The following is a 26676-nucleotide window of genomic DNA, read 5'->3' on the forward strand; positions in this document are numbered from 1 at the left end:
ATATTGAATGGTGGTGCAGGTTCGAAGGGCCAAGTGGCCTACTCCTGCACCTATTTTCTATGTTTCAATGTGATTTATGCCATCATGGGACTGCCATATTTTCTTTCAAGAAGATGGTGTCCTTTTAAATGGATAATGTTATTGTATCAAATAATTTCTCAATATGACATGAAAATCACAAGGTCAAGCAATCATTTACAGATTGAAGAATACCTCAGCATGATGGGCTATGGTGCTGTGTTTCTAAATAGTTACCTTTTAAAGATTTTTTTAACATTTTCTAATGTTTTGCAACTTCCTATTTTGCTAAATTCAAACAATGTGGAAAAGGTACAAAGGAAACTGGTTCATTATTATTGAAAGTATGCACTAAGATCACTCAAATTGACTTTATAGTTACATATGTGAAATTACTCCAATTTAGCTATTTCTCAATGATCATAAACAGTAGAATTATTAGAAATAGTTTTTTTTCCCATTCCAGTCCTTATGACATTAACTTTACCATCTTTTGCAACAGAGATTTCACCAATTGTAAAAGAAGAATCATTGCCTGCGACCAAGATGAGAGCTGTTATAGCCAACATCTCCTCCTTGCCTGTAAACGCTGTATTGTCACGGCCACCACCACAGGTTCAGATGGCACCTCCTCCATTGTCCCTTGAATCAACTAATGATGTCACGATTAGTTCAGAAAATCAACTGGAAGCCTTTCTGGATGGTACGTTGTCATCTGGTGCCAATATTCCTCAAATGACAGTCAGCCAAGAGGGCTCAGGCTCCCTTTCTTTAATGGAGGATCTTCAGAATGACCTTCTTAATACATCCAGCATTCTGGATCAGCATCATTCTGCGATGGACACCTGTGATATGCATTTCACTGCAGAAAATTCTTGCTTGAACTTGGACCTCCCAGACACTAATTTGGACAATATGGACTGGCTGGATCTGACAATGCCGGGTTCAACTACGAGTCTCACTCCTGTTAATAGTGCTGCTCCTAGTGTGTTTTCCACTGATTTTCTGGATGGTCATGATCTTCAGCTGCATTGGGAATAATATAACAAAGTTTTTGGTGGCAGTGGCACCCGAGCAAAATCAATGTGCTTTCTTAGTGTTGTGTGTCAATCATCTAGTAATGGCTAGTACTCTAAGGTAGCAACAAAACAAGCCAAGTTGAGATTCTGCAGTCCTGTCCACTTTATTGTCTCTGGATAGAAGAGTGGGCAGGGACATGAAGTGATGATTCAGGGCATACTGACAATCCGATTAAGGCTTTGTACTTTTATGTAACATTTTATTCTGGTGTCAGTGGTGAATAATTGTTCTGTTGAAATGGAGATTGAAATTGGAAAGAATTTCTTCTTCATGTAAGTGAGCTTTTCTGTGGGTGGCCTGAGCCACAATGCATGGTATTGTGGAGTTTATTACACTGGCTGGTTCAGTGAATTTTTATCAGTTTAAGTGAAATGTTCCATTCTTTTGAATGCAGGAATGTTTTTGAACTACTTAATCTTCTTTTCCTACTTTGTACATTTTGTTTTAAAGCTCTTTCTGTAATGCTTTTGTCCATTATATTACATAAAGGAGATATGTCCAGGTCCAGGGCAAAATCATCCAGTTTATAATGACCACAGATACGAAACCTATGGTAGATGGCACCTTGAGATTTTATGTGTAATTCTTGGGTCAATGCTAATTCTGCAAAACCATATGTGAGTACCATATGTCAACCAGAGGCTCTTTTATTTTATTTCAGGCAAATACCTTTTCATTGTCATTTAGAATCTGTACATTTAGGTGCTGATTAATAAGCCTGTAGTATCTTTTTTCTAACCATCCATCTGTCAATTGTCATATCTAATCAATTTCTTCAGTATACAGAGGTGGACAATGGGCTTGACGCTTAACATTTAACCAAGAAGAATGATCTAAAAGAATGATCAGGATGAATTATTCCAATGCCAAACATGTTCCCATGCCTTTTTTTTATTGTTAGAGTTGGGTCTGATCCTGCAGTCGACCTAGGAAAAAGGATTTGGCAACATTTACATTCTTGACTTGCATTTTTTTTAATTAAACTGAGCCCATTGAATAATTTATGGAGGCCATTCCAAACTAAAAACAATTAATGAGAGAATGTAATAGCGGTCACTTAACACATTCTTTCATAATTAACAAAATGCTGGCAGTGTTTGAACTGGTAACTTTTAAATCTTAATGAATAAATGTTGGGAGAGCTTTTTTCAGTTGTTTACAAGCATGAGATATTGAAACACGTCATGTGATTGTCGTGTGGTGTCCCTCTGATCAGAATGGTGCATGGCTCTGCTTCCTTCCCGATAAAACAGGGTTTGCCAAACACTTCATGAATGAAAACAGTTTAATGATGTAACATAATATAATATTAGGAAATGCAATGTGTCCTTTTAATGGAATTGATGTTCACTAATCAGCCAAAGGGTTTTAAATATAGAAAGTGCAGATTTTTAATCAAACAAAAACTGCAATTTAAAAAATTAAAGCAGGGTTTTGAGAAGGAGATGAAATTATCTATATTTTACAAATGAATTAAATTAATAAATGCTGTATGAAGAATGTGAATTTATAAATAGAAAAGAAATTATTGCCTTTACCAGTACAGGAATCTATTTATGCCTTTCAAAAATCTTGAGATGATTCAGCATTCACCAGAATATGAATTGTTAATTGATGTTGTACTGTTCCAATCATGCCCTCGGTAATGATTTGTATGCAGATGGTTAATTTTAGGGGATGTGGGATTGTTTTGTCTTCTAAAACATGGTGCAGCCCATAGTTTAAAAAGTCACGTATTTGGAAATTTAATGTATTTGTTGTTTAAAGTACTTAGCTATGGGGATTCCCACAATCAGTCCATTTATTTTGTTTGCAGTGAAATGATCTTTGTAAGGGATTGGTGATTAGGCCTATTGTTTAGATTTGCAACTGGACATTGCTAATAGTCCACTTTTGTGTTTGGGTATGGAAATCTGGGAGGGTAAGCCAAGTAGCACAGGGCAGATTGAAAGCCAACTGTTTCATTGCCATACAATGTCTTGTCAAAGTAACACTAATTACATAATTGGCTTTTTTGTGTATTTTTGCACAACTACTGAAAATTGAGGTCAGTAATGTGATAACTGCCAGTATTTCTGAAATATTAAACTAGACTCTATCCAACTATCAGTACCAAAGTACTACCATAGCTAAGAAGAATCTTTCCACATTGTGTGTCTAGCTTGCAGCTTGAGGAACAGCACCTCATCTTTTGTTTAGGCACTTTACAGCCTTCTGGACTTCTGTAACCACTGCCAATCTTTGGCTTCCTTTCCCCCTCCCCTCAGAGCCTGTTTCTTTCTTTTTTTTTCTCCTGGTCTCTAATGGCAGTAGGTCATAATCCCACCATTCACACCCTATCTTGACTAATGTTTTTCTAACTCCTGGCATTACCATTTGAACTTGGGCCATCATCCCTTTTGCCTCTCTAATCTTTCTCGTCTGCCACCCTATCACAGACCTTCCCTTTTGTTCTTTCTTCCCCTCACCCTTTCAGTGCTTGTTATGAATCTATTCTTTTTGAACACTCTCCAGTTCTGACGAAGGGTCATTGACTCGAAACGTTAACTCTGCTTCCTCTCCACAGATGCTGCCTGACCCGCTGAGCATTTCCAGCATTTTCTGTTTTTATTGCAGCTTATGTCTGTTTATTTTTGAAAATATTATCCCACTCTCAGTTGGCCCTACCAAAGGAAACCTACTTTTAAAAAAAATTCATGCAGAGAATGTGGGTGTCCTATCCCTGATTTGCCCCTTGAGAAGATGGTGGTGACACCCCCCCTTAATTGTTAAGAGTCTACAGTGCTGTGGGTCTGGAGTCACACACAGGCCAGACCAGGTAAGGATGGCAGAGTTCCTTCCCTAAAGGGCCATTAGTGAACCAGATGGGTTTTTAATAACAATCACGGTCACCATTATTATTAGCTTTTTATTCCAGATTTATTTAATTAACTGAATTTAAACTCGTGTCTCTGAATTACTAATCCAGTAACATAGCAACTATGCCACCATTCCCTACTCATGTCGCATTTAACCAGCCATAAAAAGGATAGAGTAGCAGTCCAGGGTAACTGGTACTGTCAGGTTTCTTGCCCTTGGGAAAAAGCAACAGTCTGACGTTTGCAGCCTTATATCATGGCATGGCCAATATTTAGAATTGGCATTGGGAAATCCAGGGCATAAGCCAGCATTGTACCACAACCATAATAGGTTGAAGCACTGTGTACTTTGTTGATGCAGTGTTCCTGCCCTATCACACACTTGCTGGAAGTTTCTTTAAAAGTATGATTAACTTCAGCCAAAGAATAGCATAAATTAGTATTGCACAAAGGTAGAGTTTAAGGAGGGCTGATGATAGATAGGCACATCATTTCAGGACCGTTGACTGCTGCATCTGCTTGAACAGGTACAACAGGTCTGTGGTCTTCACTGCATGTTGTATTTACAAATTTACCCTTAAATGCTAAAAGACAGCAGTTTAAACAAGACTCAAAAGAGATATTTTTTGAAAGAAATATGAAGGGATTTTATATTTTTGTGCCAGAATATATTTTCTAGTTATTGATGGATGAATTTCCCAAATGCAGTGACATTAAAAAGGCCATATTAGATGATTTATTATTTAGGAGTTCTTATTAAGGATGACCCCTTGATTTAAAAGCCTTATTGTGTTCAATTATGATAAAACAAATAGTGCAGGATTGCAATACAGCAACATCTGTTACTCCACAATCTACCCATCTGTGAATCCAAATAATCAAAGCCTGGTTAGATTCCCATTGCTAATTATTAATTATTGTGAATAAGGCAGCTTCTCCAGGCTGAAAGGTAAGTTTGCCAGGTGGAAATCAGATTTATGGACTTAGGTGATCACAATGATGAAAGTTAAGTCTTCATGTGGTAAACATACTGAAATATATATTTCACAATATCATTGTGTGTTGGTTTCAGAAGTATTGTGTGGCTAGGGAAAACAAAAGATAGACTAGTCTTGCCTATTATCCTGTAACTTAAGCTACAAGTAGCTTTTGATAATCGAGCAGTTACCAAAGAGAAAAAATGAACTTTTACCCCTGAATAAGTTATAAATACAACTCCACAGTAGAGTATGTTAGATATCAGTCATTGCTTATTAGTAAGAATGCATTTTGTACAAGATGTTTTTTCATACCCACACTATGTCTTAGCATCTCAATTTATTATAAAATTGGTGATTGTCACCAAAATTGAAATCTTGTACATTTTAGCACTAGATATTTCGTATAGCCTTTGGGGGTCCAGGAAGAATGTAATGTGTGTGTTTTTTCTTCTATATCAAACCATGTTGCCTTTGTAATTACTGTTTGCACCCATGAGAAATTCCATATCATGTTCAAATACCATATGTTTTGCACATTTGTATATATGTAATGCATATTTTTATATGTGTAGTAAGATTATCTGCAAGAGCTTTGTAAATATTGGCAGTGTTGTAGTTACTGATGATATGTATCTCAGCAATTTTGCATTACTGCTGTGTTTCAATAAAATATTAATGTCCTGTGACTTGCATTCCTGTGCAGTTTACTTAATGGGCCGTGGTACAAATCTCAGGCCTGCCTTAGATATTTAAGGCCCAAGTTTCCCCACGTGTTGCTTCGTTTTTTTTGGAGCAACTAGATTTTTTTTTGGAGTATCTTAAAAATCGCAATTCTCCCCATTTAATTTGCTCCAGTGTAAGTAAGTTAGTTAGATTTTTTTATTAGTTTTTTTTTCCAAAAGGGGGCGTTACCAGCACCTTATGCCTGTTTTGGCCATTTAAGCAAGTTTATAGCCAGCTAAAAGTTACTCCAAACTAACTTAGCCCAGCGTATGTGGCCACTTGTATCCACTCAGAAAAACCTTGCGGTGAATTAAGAAATCGGGGGGAGGGGGGTGGTAAGGGAGTCAGAGGATTTTGCAAAGCACTAAACACCTGCACGACAACATTAAAGAAGCATAAAACCATCAAAAATAATTGAAAAATAAATCAATTACTAAAAAATAAAAAGTCCTACCTCGCTGACTGCAGCACGCATCGGCAAGCCCTTCGGCCAGGACTAGGGGCTGGTGGTGCACAACAAGCAGCAGGAGCGCCCTCTGGGGCACGACACACCGCACCGGCAAGCCCTTAAGCTAGGGCTAGGGGTGGGAGGCACACAAGAAGCAGGCTGGGTTGGGAACATGCAGGCTGCAACAGGCTCGGGGGGGGGGGGGGGAGGAGGCTGACGAGGAGGGAGAGAGAAGTCACATGACTGAAGGGGGGAGGGGGGAGAACAAAAGACCTTTGGGTGGGAGAAGTGCTGTGCTGCCATTTTTCACTTTTGACCTTTGAAAGTTTAAGTTTTACTTTAAATGTGGGTGCTGCATTATCAACGCCACGGATTTTGCAATGATTCTGCATCATTGTGCTACGTAGGAGAGAATTGATTAGAGCTCATCGTATCAGGAACATCATAGCCCGAAGGCTGCTGGGCAGGAGGCCTTACCCACCTCGGCAATATCGAGTCGGACCTGGACCTGAGTGAGGCAGATTGTGTCAAAAGACTGTGTTTCTGCAGAGAAGTTGCCCTCGAGATCTGCGACTTGGTGAGAGCAGATTTACAGCCGAGAAGCAGCAGGTGGACTGCCTTGTCTGTTGAAGTGCCTTGTCTGTTGAAGTGAAGGTTACTTTTCCTTCTATGCCTCGGGATCGTTTCAAGCTACAACTGGAGATGTGTGCGCCATCTCTCAACATACAATACATACCTGCATTAACCAGGTCACGGCTGCACAGTATGCGCACAGGAATGACTTCATCAAGTTCCAAATGACCGCCCAAGCAATGCACGACAGGGCTGTGGGGTTCTCAAAAGGTACAGGGCTACATTGATTGTACCCACATCGCCTTGCGAGCACCTGTGGAGGATGCCGAGCAGTTCAGGAATAGAAAAGATTTGCACTCCATTAATGTGCAGCTCGTGTGTGACAACAAGCAGCGCATCATGTCAGTTGATGCAAGATACCCTGGCAGCACCCATGATGTGTTCGTCCTACGCGATGGCGTTATATCTGACATGCTTGAGCAGCAGCCAGAAGGACAGAGCTGGCTAGTGGGAGACAAAGGATACGGCCTGGCCACCTGGCTCACGCCGCCCCTACACGTAACCTGGACGGAAGCTGACCATCAATATATGTCGCACATTACGACACGCAGCATCATAGAGAGGACTATTGGCATCGTGAAACAGCGTTTCCGATGCCTGGACCATTCCAGAGGCCCCTTTCAATATTCCTGGGAGATTGTCGGTCAATTCACTGTTGTGTGCTGCATGCTGCATAACTTAGCCATCATGAGGCAGCAGCAGCTGATAGTGGAAGAAGACGACCTACCTGCGGTGAGAGTGCCTGATGGTAATGATTTGGAAAATGCAGGTCACGAGCAGGTGGCGGCGGTGGTGGAGGAGGATGACGACAAGGAAACCACAACATCGGAGGATGGCGGGCTCCTTTAACAATTGCTCGAGCCTTGGGCCAGCAGCTCATCCGTGAACACTTCACTGATGCCCGAGGACTCAGCGACAACTGTTCCGCATGGACATGTTTATTTTTTGCAGTTGTTCCTAAATGTTGTGTTGTGGTAATGGAACATGATTCAGTTTTAATGTAAAATATATTTTATTGAAAAGTTTACAATGTACTTCACTTTAGTGTAATAAAATAATTCTTGTATCAAACTTTACTTTAATATGACTCTAAGATCACTTAAAAACTTTAAGATCACTTTTTAGTTACAAATTTAAATAACTTACCAAATGGGAGAATATTTACATTCAAGATCACTTAAAAACTTTATCAATTATAAAATTGTAAAGTTACAAAACAATTTCAATTTGAAAACAATTACATCAACAACAACAGCAGCAGCAAAAAAAGACTGCACCCATCTCTCATCCACATCTCGGTGAATGTGCACTTTTTCATGGGTGTGGCATTTGATTAGCCTGTCTGATGGCTTGTGCTGTCATTTGCATGCCCTCCATGGCAGCCTGTGCCGTCGTTTGCACTGCCTCTAACATTCCCTCCTTCAGTTCCCATGTCATTACTGCTATTTCTCCCAACAGGCCCATTACCTCATCACCCACCGCACTGACGATGTCCACGAGTGATCGGGTAAGGTCATTGGTCACCACACCCAATGCCATAACCTCAACCACATCTGTTGCATGCTGCATCTCAGGAGAGCGTGGTCGGATTCTCCTTCCCCCCCACTGGGTCTGCCTCGCGGCACCCCTCCAGTGCAAGGCGCAGGCTGGGACGGCGGGGCCCTGGGTATTCCAAGCGGCACCCCACCAACACGGAGGCGCAGGCTGGGACGGTGGGGCACTGGGTATTACAAGCTGCATTCCACCACCACCACCACCGGGACCTGCAACCTTGGAATCTGTGAAACCATGGAATGTCACACCAGAACTTACACCATCAATATACGTGGATCGGTACGTGAAAAAAACCATGGTATGTCACATCAGAACTTAAAACACTACGCAAGGATGGGGAGGCGATGAAACCATGGAATGTCGGACCAGAACTCATGGAAGTGTTTGGCAAAGTGAGATCCTGTGCTATGGACTGATCCATATGAAGATCAACATTCTCCCCTGAACACATATCCATGCCCCCTTCCTCCCATGCCCAGCCTTGGTCTGGATCGTACGCATCTGAATCTTCTGGATCTTCAGGATTGGCATCATGTCCTGCAAAATATAACAGAACAGTCAAATGGTTGGCAGCACAGGATGGGTGGCATGAGTAGTCTCACGTAGCAGGCCAGGCAGCAGGTTGATTCGAAGGGCCACGAAGCATTTTCAGGACTTGCCCTCTCCCTCGCGTGTGGGCCCAGCTTGTGCTGTATTGATTGCTTTGATGAGTCGTGCCTGGAGAAAAACAGCGACCTTCTGTTCCAAGGGTGTCCGTTGGTGCAGATTTGGCGGGCTTCCTTCCGTTCGAGTTCTTTCCCTTTTGTTGTGGGCCAATTTCTTCTTCAAAGATGAAAATATAACTTTTTAGAAAGGGTGTCTTTGAGGGCAGGACATATACAGATGGTCACATTTACAATTGTAATTCCATTGAAAAATGAAACTATTACTTACACTAACTTCTTGACCAAAGTCGTGCCATTTCTTTTTACACTGGCTTCCAGATCCCATGGTATTCACCACTATGCAGTAATCTTCTGCAATTAGGTTCCAGCATTTCTTTAAAAATGGCCAATGTTACTGACCCATTGCGCATGCGCGCACGCTCCAATGTGCATGCACAACGCTGCCGGCACTCAAAACATATTGGGCCCTTGCCCCGCCGGTTGTATTGATCAGCACGGCCCTAGCTCTACCCCCACTTCTTGTGCTGCGTTACACCAAGGGCCTGCAATGTTCCAGCAGCGGTGAGAATAGAGGTAAGGTTTAGGCGCGGATTTTCTTCTACAAAGTCGCGCACCTCCATTCTAAGCGGGGGTGCAAACTTGGGCCCTTAGTTTCAGAAGCACTGGTCCCTCCCCGCAATTTATATTCTGGTGTGTACCATACTGCCTAATGTAATCACATGAAAGTGTATCCTGGGGTGTAACAATGGGACCCATTTGTGAACTAGATATCATATTTCACACATGATCTTGTCCAATCTTTTAGTAAAGGGAACTGAAAACACTGGAGAGATGAGGCCAGATGCAAATCATTAAGTTGTTTTATTTTACTGAGAACAAGTGAACAGTGACAGTTCTAAACTCACTTACCATAAAAACCCTCCTTGTGAATAAGCTATGCCACAGCATCTTAAGCTAATGGGCCCACATATTGGTCAGCCTTTTATTCTGACCAGCCTTGAGTTTAAGGTGACCGACCTTTCCCTCGCTAGGCCGGGCTCATTTCCCAGGCCTAACTGGACTGATTGACCACCAATGTAGGTTTTCCTTTTTCTTTCTTCTGAAACCAGGAAGTGGGTGAGTTGTCCCTTCTGACTTCTTTCCCATTCAGTGATTTGCCAGTTGACCTTTAACAAAACCAGCTACCTCCTGCCGAGTGAATTCTCAGCATTTGCGCCATGCTGAGCTCAAGTGAATAGATCATCCCAATGATAAATGGGATGGATGTTCACTGGGATGCCAAAACTAACTTCCATTGTTCTAAGGACTCTGATTCAGACACTTTGGATTTTCCCCAAGATCAATGGAAAAATGGGAGGACTTTCGCTCGCCCATGTTTCTGGTGCATTTTCCTTGAGCAGAACATAATTTTGTATTCAGGGTGCGATTGGAACAAGAATCTCGTTCCTAACGGGTCTCTGCTGCAATTAAATAGCTGCTGCAGCAAGGAGAACTATTCTATGGGGATTCTTTTTTGTAACTGTCTTTTGCCAATAAGGTTATTACAGATCAGCTGAATGGTTGTCTAAGAGCAAGGCAAGGGTTCATAAAGGGCTTTGTTAAGTAGATGATGGGCACCCTATTTTTGAAGAAATTGCTGCCTGAAAGTGTGTTGCTGGCAGAAGTTTCCCATCTTGTTCTCTCGTTCTCTCCTGGTCACAGCCACCACCACCTTCCTCTTCACTTTGTGCATAGAAGGCTCAATCCTTTGCAAGGAGTATCCTAGATTGCCTGAGAAACAAACCATGTTTACTTCCTATGTCGCATGCATGGAGATGCATAATGAGGTGGCTAACATCATTTGCTATCTGGACATGAAAGGATTTAATACCTTCAATGTTGAAGTTGATATTATCACTGGCCCCCCTGAACTTCTGGTAATACAGCCACTTTGAAGAAGTTGCTGGCTCTCTCTGCTTCGCTGGGTTCGTGAGATACTAAATAAACTTAGAGGCATACCTGAATGGGGCATCTGTGACTAGTCTTGTGCAATAGTGAACTGATTGACATGACTAATGTTACCAGTGGCCAACTAGAAACATCTGATGCATAAAAGTGCTATTGTCATCTTCACGGCCATAAACAAAGCAGTGCCGCTGGAGGAAAGAGGCTCCAATTCAGGTTCCAACTTCTGGCCTATCTCTGATGACGGCAAGGAAAACACAACCTTCTCAGATACTGCCAATAGGGAAAATCCAGATAATACCTTTGTGTGGTCTGAAGACCCTATGATGTGGATACCTGCTCATCCAGTGTTGCTTGCGCAGATGCTGCTGCATGCTCCTGGCTTCCATCCTTTCCTTCTCCATGTCATCATCCTCTTTCACAAAAGCACTGGAACAATAGAATCCCAGAGAGAAAGCCATCATTTCATTATAGGAACATAGGAACAGGAGTAGGCCTAGAGCCTGTTCCACCAGTCAATGATTTCATGGCTGATCTGTATCCTAACACCATCTACCCACCTTGGCCCCATATCCCTCCATATCCTTGGCTAGCAAAAATCTAGAGATATTTAAAATTATTAATTGAGCTAGCATCTACTGCTTTGTGTGTGAAGAAATGTTTCCTAACTTCTCTCCTGAATGGCCTGGCTCTGATTTTAAGGTTGGCAAACTGTAACTAGTGGGGTGCCACAGGAATCAATGCTGGGGCCTCAACTATTTACAATTTATATTAATGACTTGGATGAAGGGACCAAGTGTATGCTAAGATAGGTGGGAAAGCAAGTTGTGAGAATGGCGCAAAGAATCTACAAAGGGATATAGATAGGCTAAGTGAGTGGGCAAAAATTTGGCAGATGGGAGTATAATGTGGAAAAATGAGAGTTTATCCACTTTGGTAGAAAAAATAAAAAAGTGAATTATTTAAATGGAGAGCAATTACAAAATGCTGTAGTACAGAAGGATCTGGGGGTTCTTGTGCATGAAACACAAAAAGTTAGCATGCCGGTACAGCAAGTAATCAGGAAGGCAAATGGAATGTTGGCCTTTATTGCAAAGAGGATGGAGTATAAAAGTAGGGAAGTCCTGCTCCAACTGTACAGGGCATTGATAAGACCACAGTTTTGGTCTTATTTAAGGAAGGATATATTTGCATTGGAAGCAGTTCAGAGAAGGTTCACTAGGTTGATTCTGGAAATTAGGGGGTTAACGTATGAAGATAGGTTGAGCCTATACACATTGGAGTTCAGAAGAATGAGAGGTGATCTTATTGAAACATATAAGATTCTGAGGGGGCTTGAACAGGGTAGATGTAGAGAGGATGTTTCCCCTCATGGGGAATCTAGAACTAGGGGGCATAGTTTCAGAATAAGGGGACACCCATTTAAAACAAAAATGAGGAATTATTTCTTCCCTCAGAGTGTCGTGAATCTTTGGAATTCTCTACACCAGAAAGCTGCGGAGGTTGGACCTTTGAATATATTTAAGGTGGAGATAGACAGATTTTTGAATGATAAAGGAGTCTAGGGTTATAAGGAATGGGCAGGGAAGTGGCGTTGAGGCCAGGATTAGAACAGCCATGATCTTATTGAATGGCGGAACAGGCTCGAGGGGCCAAATGGCCTACTCCTGCTCCTATTTCTTATGTCCCTTTGTCCTAGGATCCCCCACCAGCAGAAAAAGTTCTCTATTTGCTCTATCAAATCATCCCATAACCTTTTATATTCCAGCGAGTAAAAGCCTAGTTTATATAATCTCTCCTCAAATGTAACCCTTGGAGCCCTGGTAACATTCTGGTGAAGCTGTGCTGCGCTTACTCCAAGGCCACTATATCCTTTCTTAGGTACGGTGCCCAGAACTGTACACAGTATGTGGTCTAAGCATGGCTTTGTACAGTTGTAGCAAAACTTCCTTCCTTCCTTCCTTTTATATTCTAGCACTCTAGATATAAAGGCTAACATTCCATTAGCCTTTTTGATTTTTTGTATCAGACCACTACATTTTAGTGATTGTGTACATGGTCCCCTATATCCTGTTGGACCTCCAATGTTCCTAGCTTTTCACCATTTAAAAGATACTTACACTAATTGTCTGCCAGAGCAAGGTATTTTCACCTCAGTCTGCCGATGCAGTGGTGTAGATACTAGATAGTCGGCCCAACTGCAAGTCTTTCTTTAACCTGCCTGGATCTTTTCGTCCAAATACGACTGATGGCAAAAAAATATTTTAATATAACTGTCAGATACAGAAATATAACAAAACATTTTTGGTTTAAAACTGAAAAAAGTAAGGGAAATAAGTTATGGATGATCGAAGTTGCTAAGAATGCAATTTACTCTTTTAATTGGAAAATAATCAGTACGTAAAACATACAAAGCATTTCAACTTTAAATAAATCCATTATTTATACAATATCTGAATACATAAAATGTACAGTTGATGGTAACAAGACAGTGTATTGGTAGAAACACACCATTAGCAAAATGTTGTTCATTTCAGTAAGTTACCTACAAGTGATGCAAGGTGAGACAGTAAATTTCAGAAATAGAGAAAAGAAAGTATCTTAAGTATGGTAACACAACTAAACAAACCAACAAGACTCACAACAACCCCACAGACCACAGAAATGCAGCCCAGAATTGAAAGCACCAAAACTTATTCTATAAAATATACATGTAGCACAAGCTAAATGCACAGATTATATATTAGAGTTTTAAGAATTAAATTTGTATTCCTGCTACAGAAAATTCAGAGTTGTTGGTTCTGTGTAAAATCCAAGGTAGGAAGAACATATAATCTAAAAGGACAGTACAGACAAGATTCAAAGTCTTAGAGTAACTTTGAAGAGGAGGAAAATTAAAACGTTAGAAAATGTCTTTTTTTTCAGTTTTAAGCTGGAAGCCATTCATCTGATGCATATCAAAATCAGTAAGGTACACTCAAACAGATGTAACACACCAAAGGTTGTAGAATGCAATGACATGTAGGGGCACAAGAACACTTTCCACATGTCACTCATTAACTATAAATTTCTTTGTAACAAAAATACAGCAAAGTGGACATTTTTGAATTTTCACAAAACCTTGAATGGACACTGGAGGGAAAAAAAGCCAAACCTCATCAGATTAATAGAAAGCTGTAGTTCAATAATAAATTCAAGAAAAAAAATCACATTTCAGTTGATTTTAGTTAAGGCAACAGTATCTGCAGGACTGATCCCATTCCTTTAAGCCCTGCTGCCTATTGCTTCTTGAATACTCTTGGTGTTAAACCTGTGCCAAGACTCTGAAAATAGTGCAATGAGCTTTGTGAGCAAGCCACCTTGACACATCAGGGTAGCAATGATGGTCCCTCTAGTGAGATGCTAAGGCAGCCATAGATCTGATTTTATCCAAAAGGTTGGTCTTTGAACTCACTAGTAATTGAGACAAGAATCATCAATGGGGCTTTTATGGTACCTGCAGGTGTAATCTACATAAATGCACATTTTGTGCCCAAAGTGAACTGGTACTGGCGAATATAATCTCGCTGCATGTGTACCAGTAGCACTATCTAAATTGTAACGATGGATTGTAAACCTAACAAGCTGAAAAGACACCAATGTTTGTAGATAGAGACCCAGATCACCATGACATTTTTTTCAGGGGGAATTCAAAAGAACCCATATGTTTATTAGGTGTACACAAGGAAACAAACTTCACAGAGATGAGCCCATGCATGAAATGTGTGTGCATGTACTGCAAACCCTGGAACCTTGCACAGTGTACAAGAGTACAGTGCTAACACAACTACCAGTTAGATATACTGAAAGACTGCACTGCTACATGAACAACTGCAGGAAGTCTTGCACTTTGAATATAGCAACACTTCTCCAATTCTTGATCAGTAAACTAGTAAATGTTTAATACTGTCTTATATTTTATACTATTTTCACTGCTACAAGCAGCATCACACACAGCAGCCTCTTACTCATTCAATTTGCAGAAGTGAGCTCTGGCACTATTCAACTTTTTAAAACCAAGGAATTCCATAACACCACAATTTTATAAGCAAAGACAAAAACTCTGCAATAACGATGTCAGACTACTTCATACTAGTAGTATTCAAAGGCTGAAACTGATGCTGCTTTTATTAGGGCAACTAGTGAATTACTGCATACTTTTGTGAACAAGCATTTTAAAAAAGGTATTACCCAATTGCTTAAAAAGTGCCTATAAATTATTACAGCATCTTGGAGCCCTTTTAGCAACAAGGCAATCGAGGGTGGGGAGGAGCAGTAAACTACATATGCTGTCATGTTCAGTTATTGCTCACTACTCATTATCTGTTACTTGGTAGTCTTTAGCAATTTGTCCTAACATTTCACATTTGCAGCCTCCGTAATTAAATGCAATGCTTCTTCAGCCAGACCTTCTTTTCTTCTTCTTTCCATTTCCCACTCTACAAACGTGTCAAACAGGCTTGGCCAAGCCTCATCCTCGCTGTAGTTTGTTAGATCGGGACCTATCACCTGAATAAAATTTAAGAACATGTTCCACGTATCTCGAGAGATTCCCTTTATTCCAGGCGGATTCTCAGTTAAGAAGCTCAGCCACTGGTCCAATATGAAAGGTACGTTCTGTGTGAACACCAGTTTCCAAAGGGCAACAGCTATTTCCCTCCGTAGTGATCGCTGGCCTTCCTCAGAGTCCAGTCCAAACTGAAACGTAAACCGATACAAATCTTTGAACTTGTCCTCAACTTTGGCTTCATTCATAAGGCTTGGGAATCTGGCACGGATTCCATCAATACTGTCTGCATTTAATGCTTTACATCCCTCCACAAATTCTTTCCTGCAGTAAAAGGATAAAAAATAAATCAAAAAGCTTGAACCACATAAGCAGCCTACATATGAAGCAAGGGTTCAAGGGTGAAACGAAATGCTGCTTTAGATGTATTTATTTTTAGAAGTTAGAAACAGGACACTTTTATTTAATACGTGACAACCATCAGTTTCTTTCATACGCGATTAAGTTAATTAATGGAATAATTATAACCGAATATCAAAGCACCTGACCTGTGCAACATACATAGCAGCCTCATTCATATAATCATTCATTAATACACAATGCAAATGCAAGTTTCAGTATTCTCAATACACCTCTGACTAGTCTAATGATTGAGCTCATTGGAAAGTCTATTATATAATGCATGCAAGTTTATCTACCATACCACATAAACCCCAAATCTTGTAAAGATTGGGATCACATGTAGAATAGTTTACATGACTCTAGCACCATCTTTTTCTCAGACCCTCTATGGTTTCTTCATTTATATCAAAATTATCAATGTACATTTCATGGTACACCTTTTTCAAAACAAACCCATTGGTCTACTCGACCCAATTTGGTAGATTAATCCCATTCCCCGGTTCTTTCCCCATAGCCCTGTAATTTTTCCCCTTCAAGTATTTATCCAATTCTCTTTTGAAAGTTATTAAATTTGCTTCCATCACCCTTCAGGCAGTGCATTCCACATCACACCAACTCGCCGTGTAAAAAATATTTTTTCATGTCGCCTCGGATTCTTTTGCCAATCACTTTCATACTGTGTCCTCTGGTTACCGTCCCTTCTGCCACTGGAAGCAGTTTCTCCTTATTTACTCGATCAAAACCCTTCATGATTTTGAACACCTCTATCAAATCTCCTCTCAACCTTCCCTGCTCTAAGGAGAACAGCCCCAGCTTCTCCAGTCTTTTCACATAACTGAAATCCCTCACCCCTGGAGCCATTCTAGTAAATCTTTTCTGCACCTTCTGAGGCCTTGACATCCTTCCTAAAGTGTGGTGGCCAGAATTGAATAGAATACTCTAACTGAGGCCTAGCCAGTGTTTTATAAAAGATTAGCATAAATTCCCTGCGTTTATACTCTATGCTTCTATTAATAAAGCGAAGGATCCCATATGCTTTTTTAAAATGCTTTTTCAACTTGTCCTGTCACCTTCGAAGATTTGTGTACATACACACCCAGATCTGTCCTCTTACTGTACCATTTAGTTCATCTTGCCTCTCCTCATTCTTCGGACCAAAATGTATCACTTCACACTTCTCTGCGTTAAATTTCATCTGCCATGTGTTGATCCATTTCACCAGTCTGGCTATGTCCTCCTGAAGTCTGTTACTATGGGGCCCAAGTTTCGGGCCCGAAAGTGCGCCTAAAAAATACCCGCAGATTCTCCGGCTCCCTGGAGATCCTTTGCAGCTCGGCGCAGCGCAGCACGAGCTGTGGGGGGCGGAGCCAGGTCCCTGCGCTGAAATCAGTGCCGGGACCTCTGCACAGGCACGCTACAGTGGGCACACATGTGCAGTAACTCCAAGCTACTAAACTATGTGGGAGGGGCCCGAAGCACGCAGCCCCTAGCCCTGGCCGAATGGACTCACTGGGGCTGCGAGGATCAGGCTGCACCTCCCTCGTCTCCCACTCCAGGTCTCACTCACTCTCAGAAACACAGACACTGACGGACAGAGAGAGAGACACTGAAGAAGAGTTAGAGAGACACAGAGAGAGAGAGAGAGAGAGAGAGAGACAGACACTGGGGGGGGGGGGGGCTGTCCCAGCACGCTGTTGGAGGGCTCCCAGTGCTGCAGTCAGTGAGTAGAACATTTATTTATTTATTATTTTTTTTGATTGATTTATTGGTTGATTTATTGATGTATTTATCATTTATTATTGATGATGGCTCTTTATTTGTAAAACTGGTGTTTAATGTTTGTAAACTTCCCTTTAAACCCCCCCCCCATTCCCTACACCTGATTTTCTAAGTGTAGGCAAGGTTTTTCTGAGCATACAAAAATCTACACTTACTCCATTCTAAGTTAGTTTGGAGTAAGTTTTCACTGTCTAAACTTTCAAAACAGGCGTTAGTGGCCAGACACGCCCCCTTTTGAAAAAAAAATCTGTTCCAAACTGAAACTGTTCTAACTGACTAGAACTGGAGCAAACTAAACGCCGAGAATTGCAATTTCTAAGATACTCCATTCTAAACCAGTTGCTCCAAAAAAAAAACAGGAGCAACTCAGGCCGAAACTTGGCCCCTATGCTTCTCATTGTTAACTAGATTTCAGAGTTTCACATCATCTGCAACTTTGAAATTATTTCCTGTATACCCAAGTCCAGGTCATTAATATATATGAAAAAAAGCAGTGGTTCTAATAACAACCCCTAGGGTACACCATTTATAAATATCCCTTCAGTCTGAAAAATGACCAGTCACCATCAAATCCTTTAATCATCTTAAACACTTGAATTAGATCACCCCTTAATCTTCTATATTCAAGGGAATACAAGCCTAGTCTTTGCAACCCATCCTCATAATTTAACCCATTTAGCCACAGTATCATTCTGATGAACCTGTGCTGCACCCCCTCCAAAGCCAATATATCCTTCCTGAAAGGAGACACCTCCAACACTGCAGCACTACTTCAGTACTCCACTGAAGTGCCAGGCTAGATTATGTGCTCAAGTCTCTTGAAGTGGGACTTGAATTCATGGTCTTCTGACTCCGAGGCGAGAGTGGTACCACTGAGCCAAGGCTGACACCTAATACACCATTATAACTGGCCTCAGAGACACGAGGTTTTTCCACCAAGGGTGCAGTGGAGCAAAAAAGTGCCAGAAAGAGGGAAATCCCAGTCCTGATACAACGCCTGTCGGAAAGTGTACATGTAAGGATTGCAGGCAAGGACAGGATTAAGCAGGACTTGGTACCCTGTATGTCTGAACAGCTGTCATTCACAATATAGGCACATACCACAAAACGATGGCCACGGGCAAGGTACTGAAGAGCTAACCATGACTTTGCACCTGTAATTCACTGCCTTCAGGAGATGACAGAAGATAATAGGAGAAAACAAAATGGTTCATCAAAATAATCAGCTGCACAGCAAAATCTGGCCACGTATAAGCCCATGGAGAAAGAACAAAACATAAGAAATAGGAGCAGGGGTAGACCATATGGCCCCTCGAGCCTGCTCCGCCATTCAATACGATCATGGCTGATCATCGACCTCAACTCCACTTTCCCGCCCGATCCCCATATCCCTCGATTCTCTTAGACTCCAAAAATCTATCTATCTATCACAACCGTGAATATATTCAGAGACTCAACATCCAAAGCCCTTTGGGGCAGAGAATTCCAAAGATTCACAACTCAGTGAAGAAATTCCTCCTCAGCTCTTTCTTAAATGTCCTACCCCTTATCCTGAGACTGTGTCCCCTAGTTCTAGACCAACCAGGGGAAACAACCCCTTGGCATCTACCCTGTCAATCCCCTTCAGAATCTTGTATGTTTCAATGAGATCACCTCTCATTCTTCTAAACTCCAGAGAGTCTAGGCCCATTCTGCACAATCCATCACCATAAGACATCCCTCTCATCCCAGGAATCAATCTAGTGAATTTCCGTTGCACCGGCTCCCATATCCTTCCTTAGATAAGGAGACCAAAACTGTGCACAGTACTCCAGGTGTGGGATCTCACCAAGGCCCTGTACAATTGCAGCAAGACTTCCTTAATCTTATCCTTAATCCAGGATGATCAGGGCTGGGAACTCAACATCCAGGGGTATTCAACATTCAGGAAGGATAGAATAAAAGGAAAAGGAGGTGGGGTAGCATTGCTGGTTAAGGAGGAGATTAAGGCAATAGTTAGGAAGGACATTAGCTTGGATGATGTGGAATCTATATGGGTAAAGCTGCAGAACACCAAAGGGCAAAAAACGTTAGTGGGAGTTGTGTACAGACCTCCAAACAGTAGTAGTGATGTTGGGGAGGGCATCAAACAGGAAATTAGGGGTGCGTGCAATAAAGGTGCAGCAGTTATAATGGGTGACTTTAATATGCACATAGATTGGGCTAACCAAACTGGAAGCAATACGGTGGAGGAGGATTTTCTGGAGTGCATAAGGGATGGTTTTTTAGACCAATATGTCGAGGAACCAACTAGGGGGGAGGCCATCTTAGACTGGGTGTTATGTAATGAGAGAGGATTAATTAGCAATCTCGTTGTGCGAGGCCCCTTGGGGAAGAGTGACCATAATATGGTGGAATTCTGCATTGGGATGGAGAATGAAACAGTTAATTCAGAGACCATGGTCCAGAACTTAAAGAAGGCTAACTTTGAAGGTATGAGGCGTGAATTGGCTGGGATGGATTGGCAAATGATACTTAAGGGGTTGACTGTGGATGGGCAATGGCAGACATTTAGAGACCGCATGGATGAACTACAACAATTGTACATTCCTGTCTGGCATAAAAATAAAAAAGGGAAGGTGGCTCAACCGTGGCTATCAAGGGAAATCAGGGATAGTATTAAAGCCAAGGAAGTGGCATACAAATTGGCCAGAAATAGCAGCGAACCTGGGGACTGGGAGAAATTTAGAACTCAGCAGAGGAGGACAAAGGGTTTGATTAGGGCAGGGAAAATGGAGTATGAGAAGAAGCTTGCAGGGAACATTAAGACGGATTGCAAAAGTTTCTATAGATATGTAAAGAGAAAAAGGTTAGTAAAGACAAACGTAGGTCTCCTGCAGTCAGAATCAGGGGAAGTCATAACGGGGAACAAAGAAATGGCGGACCAATTGAACAAGTACTTTGGTTCGGTATTCACGAAGGAGGACACGAACAACCTTCCGGTTATAAAAGGGGTCGGGGGGTCTAGTAAGGAGGAGGAACTGAGGGAAATCCTTATTAGCCGGGAAATTGTGTTGGGGAAATTGATGAGATTGAAGGCCGATAAATCCCCAGGGCCTGATGGACTGCATCCCAGAGTACTTAAGGAGGTGGCCTTGGAAATAGTGGATGCGTTGACAGTCATTTTCCAACATTCCATTGACTCTGGATCAGTTCCTATGGAGTGGAGGGTAGCCAATGTAACCCCACTTTTTAAAAAAGGAGGGAAGAGAGAAAACAGGGAATTATAGACCGGTCAGCCTGACATCGGTAGTGGGTAAAATGATGGAATCAATTATTAAGGATGTCATAGCAGTGCATTTGGAAAGAGGTGACATGATAGGTCCAAGTCAGCATGGATTTGTGAAAGGGAAATCATGCTTGACAAATCTTCTGGAATTTTTTGAGGATGTTTCCAGTAGAGTGGATAAGGGAGAACCAGTTGATGTGGTATATTTGGACTTTCAGAAGGCGTTCGACAAGGTCCCACACAAGAGATTGATGTGCAAAGTTAGAGCACATGGGATTGGGGGTAGTGTACTGACATGGATTGAGAACTGGTTGTCAGACAAGAAGCAAAGAGTAGGAGTAAATGGGTACTTTTCAGAATGGCAGGCAGTGACTAGTGGGGTACCGCAAGGTTCTGTGCTGGGGCCCCAGCTGTTTACACTGTACATTAATGATTTAGATGAGGGGATTAAATGTAGTATCTCCAAATTTGCGGATGACACTAAGTTGGGTGGCAGTGTGAGCTGCGAGGAGGATGCTGTGAGGCTGCAGAGCGACTTGGATAGGTTAGGTGAGTGGGCAAATGCATGGCAGATGAAGTATAATGTGGATAAATGTGAGGTTATCCACTTTGGTGGTAAAAAACAGAGAGACAGACTATTATCTGAATGGTGACAGATTAGGAAAAGGGGAGGTGCAAAGAGACCTGGGTGTCATGGTACATCAGTCATTGAAGGTTGGCATGCAGGTGCAGCAGGCGGTTAAGAAAGCAAATGGCATGTTGGCCTTCATAGCAAGGGGATTTGAGTACAGGGGCAGGGAGGTGTTGCTACAGTTGTACAGGGCATTGGTGAGGCCACACCTGGAGTATTGTGTACAGTTTTGGTCTCCTAACCTGAGGAAGGACATTCTTGCTATTGAGGGAGTGCAGCGAAGGTTCACCAGACTGATTCCCGGGATGGCGGGACTGACCTATCAAGAAAGACTGGATCAACTGGGCTTGTATTCACTGGAGTTCAGAAGAATGAGAGGGGACCTCATAGAAACATTTAAAATTCTGACGGGGTTAGACAGGTTAGATGCAGGAAGAATGTTCCCAATGTTGGGGAAGTCCAGAACCAGAGGTCACAGTCTAAGGATAAGGGGTAAGCCATTTAGGACTGAGATGCGGAGGAACTTCTTCACCCAGAGAGTGGTGAACCTGTGGAATTCTCTACCACAGAAAGTTGTTGAGGCCAATTCACTAAATATATTCAAAAAGGAGTTAGATGAGGTCCTTACTACTAGGGGGATCAAGGGGTATGGCGAGAAAGCAGGAATGGGGTACTGAAGTTGAATGTTCAGCCATGAACTCATTGAATGGCGGTGCAGGCTAGAAGGGCCGAATGGCCTACTCCTGCACCTATTTTCTATGTTTCTATGTTTCTATACTCTAACCCCCTTGCAATAAAGGACAACATGCCATTTGCCTTCCTTATTGCTTGCTGTACCTGTATGTTAGCTTGCACAAGGTCACCCAAATCTCTCTGAACACCAACATTTAAAAGTTTCTCATAATTTTAAAAAAATATTCTGTTTTTCTATTCTTCCTACAAAGTGAATGACCTCACATTTCTCTACATTATATTCCATCTGCCACCTTACTACCCACTCACTTAGTCTATCTATATATCCTTTTGCAGACACTGTGTTCTCCTCACAGCTTACTGTACAAACTAGCTTTGTATCATCAGCAAACTTGGATACATTACACTCTGTTCCTTCATCTAGGTCATTAAATAGATTGTAAATAGCTGAGGCCCCAGCACTGATCATTGAGGCACCCCGTTAGTTACAGCCTGACAACCTGAAAAAGACAAGTTTATTCCTTCTGATTTCTGTCCAATCCTCTATCCATGCTAATACATTACCTCCAATCCCATGATCCCTTATCTTGTGCAATAACCTTTTATGTGGCACCATATCGAATTCCTTTTGGAAATCCTTTTAGAAAGCCCTCAGTTTTTTTGCATACTTCACCAATTAATTTTGTTTGCTGTGATTGCACCAGAGAGTTGCAAAAACTGGTAGAAGAGAACAGTCAGGTAAAAACTATACTGGGTTTCATCTCAACTTATTGTGAAAGTTCCACCATCTGGAAGTAACAGAGCGCCGGATTTGCACTGATGATGTGAGCATGAAGAGTAACAGTGGCAGAAAATATGCTATAAGTAAACAATTGGGGAGGAAGAGGCAGTGGTTGAAGGAAAGATTGATTGCCATTGTTCACATTTATGATCTCACCATTAGTCGTTAAGAAAATCATCTGCCATTTTTCACAAAATAAATTATAGTACCTTCCAAAATTGTCTTCCTGTGTCAAACAACATGGTGTCCTACCAAAGTATGAAATTAGCTTGAGCAAGACAATGTCATCGACCTTCACCCTCCAATGTTGCAGTATTATTCCTTCTTGGGTAGATTTTACTGATTGTGACTTGGGTTACAGATCAATTAGACTCTCTGATCCCTGTATAGGGCCAATGTTTCTGCTGTCTTCAGAAAATTCAAGGAAACGTAACTAGTGGATTGGCGCTCTCCATTTCATGACTGAGTACAGTTAGCATACTGAAGATAGAAACATAGAAAATAGGTGCAGGAGTAGGCCATTCGGCTCTTCGAGCCTGCACCACCATTCAATAAAATCATGGTTGATCATTCCCTCAGTACCCCTTTCCTGCTTTCTCTCCATACCCCTTGATCCCTTTAGCCTTCAGGACCATATCTAACTCCCTCTTGAATATATCCAATGAACTGGCATCCACAATTCTCTGCGGCAGGGAATTCCATAGGTTAACAATTCTGAGTGAAGAAGTTTCTCCTCATCTCAGTCCTAAATGGCCTACCCCTTATCCTAAGACTGTGTCCCCTGGTTCTGGACTTCCCCAACATCGGGAACATTCTACCCGCATCTAACCTGTCCCGTCCCATCAGAATTTTAAATGTTTCTATGAGATCCCCTCTCATTCTTCTAAACTCCAATGTATAAAGGCCCAGTTGATCCAGTCTCTTCTCATATGTCAGTCCAGCCATCCCTGGAATCAGTCTGGTGAACCTTCGCTGCACTCCCTCAATAGCAAGAACGTTCTTCCTCAGATTAGGAGACCAAAACTGAACACAATATTCCAGGTGAGGCCTCACCAAGGCCATGTACAACTGCAGTAAGACATCCCTGCTCCTATACTCAAATCCCCTAGCTATGAAGGCCAACATACCATTTGCCTTCTTCACCGCCTGCTGTACCTGTATGCCAACTTTCAATGACTGATAAACCATGACACCCAGGTCTCGTTGCACTTCCCCTTTTCCTAATCTGCCGCCATTCAGATAATATTCTGTCTTCGTGTTTTTGCCCCCAAAGTGGATAACCTCACATTTATCCACATTATACTGCATCTGCCATGCATTTGCCCACTCACCTAACCTGTCCAAGTCACCCTACAGCCTCTTAGCGTCCCTCTCACAGCTCACACCGCCACCCAGTTTAGTGTCATCTGCAAACTTGGAGGTATTACACTCAATTCCTTCATCTAAATAATTGATGTATGTTGTAAAGAGCTGGGGTCCCAGCACTGAGCCCTGCGACACTCCACTAGTCACTGCCTGCCATTCTAAAAAGGACCCATTTATCCCGACTCTCTGCTTCCTGTCTGCCAACCAGTTCTCTATCCACGTCAGTATATTACTCCCAATACCATGTGCTTTGATTTTGCACACCAATCTCTTGCGTGGGACCTTATCAAAAGCCTTTTGAAGGTCCAAATACACCACATCCACTGGTTCTCCCTTGTCCACTCTACTAGTTACATCTTCAAAAAATTCCAGAAGATTAGTCAAGCATGATTTCCCCTTCATAAATCCATGCTGACTTGGATCGATCCTGTCACTGCTTTCCAAATGCGCTATTTCATCCTTAATAATTGATTCCAACATTTTCCCCACTACTAATGTCAGGCTAACTGGTCTATAATTACCCACTTTCTCTCTCCCTCCCTTTTTAAAAAGTGGTGTTACATTAGCTACCCTCCAATCCATAGGAACTGATTGTCAATAGACTGTTGGAAAATGATCACCAATGCATCCACTATTTCTAGTGCCACTTCCTTAAGTACTCTGGGATGCAGACTATCAGGCCCCGGGGATTTATCGGTCTTCAATCCAATCAATTTCTCTAACACAATTTCCCGCCTAATAAGGATATCCTTCAGTTTCTCCTTCTCACCAGACCCTCGGTCCCCTAGTACTTCTGGAAGGTTATTTGTGTCTTCCTTCGTGAAGACGGAACCGAAGTATTTGTTCAATTGGTCTGCCATTCCTTTATTCCCCATTATAAATTCACCTGAATCTGACTGCAAGGGACCTAATCTTTTTCTCTTCACATATCTATAGAAGCAAGTTTTTATGTTCCTGGCAAGCTTCTTCTCTACTCTATTTTCCCCCTCCTAATTAAACCCTTTGTCCTCCTCTGCTGAATTCTAAATTTCTCCCAGTCCTCAGGTTTGCTGCTTTTTCTGGCCAATTTATATGCCTCGTCCTTAGATTTAACACTATCCTTAATTTCGCTGGTTAGCCACGGTTGAGCCACCTTCCCAGTTTTATTTTTACTCCAGACAGGGAGTACAATTGCTGAAGTTCATCCATGTGATCTTTAAATGTTTGCATTGCCTATCCACCGTCAACCCTTTAAGTATCCTTTGCCAGTCTATTCTAGCCAATTCACGCCCTCAAACCATCGCAGTTACCTTTCCTCAAGTTCAGGACCCTAGTTTCTGAATTAACTGTGTCACTCTCCATCTTAATAAAGAATTCTACCATGTTATGGTCACTCTTCTCCAAGGGGCCTCACACAACAAGACTGCTAATTAGTCCTTTCTCATTACACATCACCCAGTCTAGGATGACCAGCTCCCTAGTTGGTTCCTCGACATATTGGTCTAGAAAACCATCCCCAATACACTCCAGGAAATCCTCCTCCACTGCATTGCTACCAGTTTGGTTAGCCCAATCAATATGTAGATTAAAGTCACCCATGATAACTGCTGTGGCTTTATTGCACGCATCCCTAATTTCTTGTTTGATGCTTTCTCCAATCTCACTACTACTGTTCGGTGGTCTGTACACAACTACCACTAGCATTTTCTGCCCTTTGGTATTCCGTAGCTCCACCCATACAGATTCCACATCATCCAAGCTAATGTCCTTCCTTACTACTGCAGTACTTACTTACTAATTTCCTCTTTAACCAGCAATGCCACCCTGCCTCCTTTTCCTTTCTGTCTATCCTTCCTAAATGTTGAATACCCCTAGATGTTGAGTTCCCAGCCTTGGTCACCCTGGAGCAGTGTCTCCGTGATGCCATTTACATCATAACCGTTAACTGCTATCTGCGCAGTTAATTTGTCCACCTTATTCCGAATACTCCTCGCATTGAGGCACAGAGCCGTCAGGCTCGTTTTTCTAACACACTTTGCCCTTTTAGAATGTTGCTGTAATGTGGCCCTTTTTGCTTTAGGTTTCTCTGCCCTCCACTTTCTTCTTTCTATCTTTTGCTTCAGACCCCATTCTACTTCCCTCTGTCTCCCTGCATAGGTTCCCATCCCCCTGCCATATTAGTTTAACTCCTCCCCAACAGCACTAGCAAACACTCCCCCATGGACATTGGTTTTGGTCCTGCCAAGGTGCAGACCGTCCGGTTTGTACTGGTCCCACCTCCCCCAGAACCGATTCCAATGTTCCAGGAATGCGAGTCCCTCCCTTCTGC

General features: G+C 42.0%; 2 protein-coding genes across 5 annotated transcripts in view; one reads left to right on the forward strand and one right to left on the reverse strand.

The window, feature by feature from the left end:
• mrtfba (myocardin related transcription factor Ba) overlaps positions 1–5613 on the forward strand; it is a 279508-nt gene extending 273895 nt beyond the window's left edge. The window contains exon 20 of the mRNA XM_070900957.1: positions 521–5613. Coding sequence (XP_070757058.1) covers positions 521–1059 — 539 coding nt within the window. The 3' untranslated portion in view covers positions 1060–5613. The remainder of the gene's footprint in view (positions 1–520) is intronic.
• A 7661-nt stretch (positions 5614–13274) lies between these two features.
• dcun1d3 (defective in cullin neddylation 1 domain containing 3) overlaps positions 13275–26676 on the reverse strand; it is a 63593-nt gene continuing 50191 nt past the window's right edge. For all 4 annotated transcript variants that reach the window (XM_070856739.1, XM_070856742.1, XM_070856740.1 and 1 more), the window contains one exon: positions 13275–15773. In XM_070856739.1, the coding sequence (XP_070712840.1) occupies positions 15296–15773 (478 nt within the window). In that variant the 3' untranslated portion in view covers positions 13275–15295. The remainder of the gene's footprint in view (positions 15774–26676) is intronic.

Source organism: Pristiophorus japonicus, chromosome 15 (genome assembly GCF_044704955.1).
Source record: "Pristiophorus japonicus isolate sPriJap1 chromosome 15, sPriJap1.hap1, whole genome shotgun sequence".
Classification (NCBI taxonomy): domain Eukaryota; kingdom Metazoa; phylum Chordata; class Chondrichthyes; family Pristiophoridae; genus Pristiophorus; species Pristiophorus japonicus.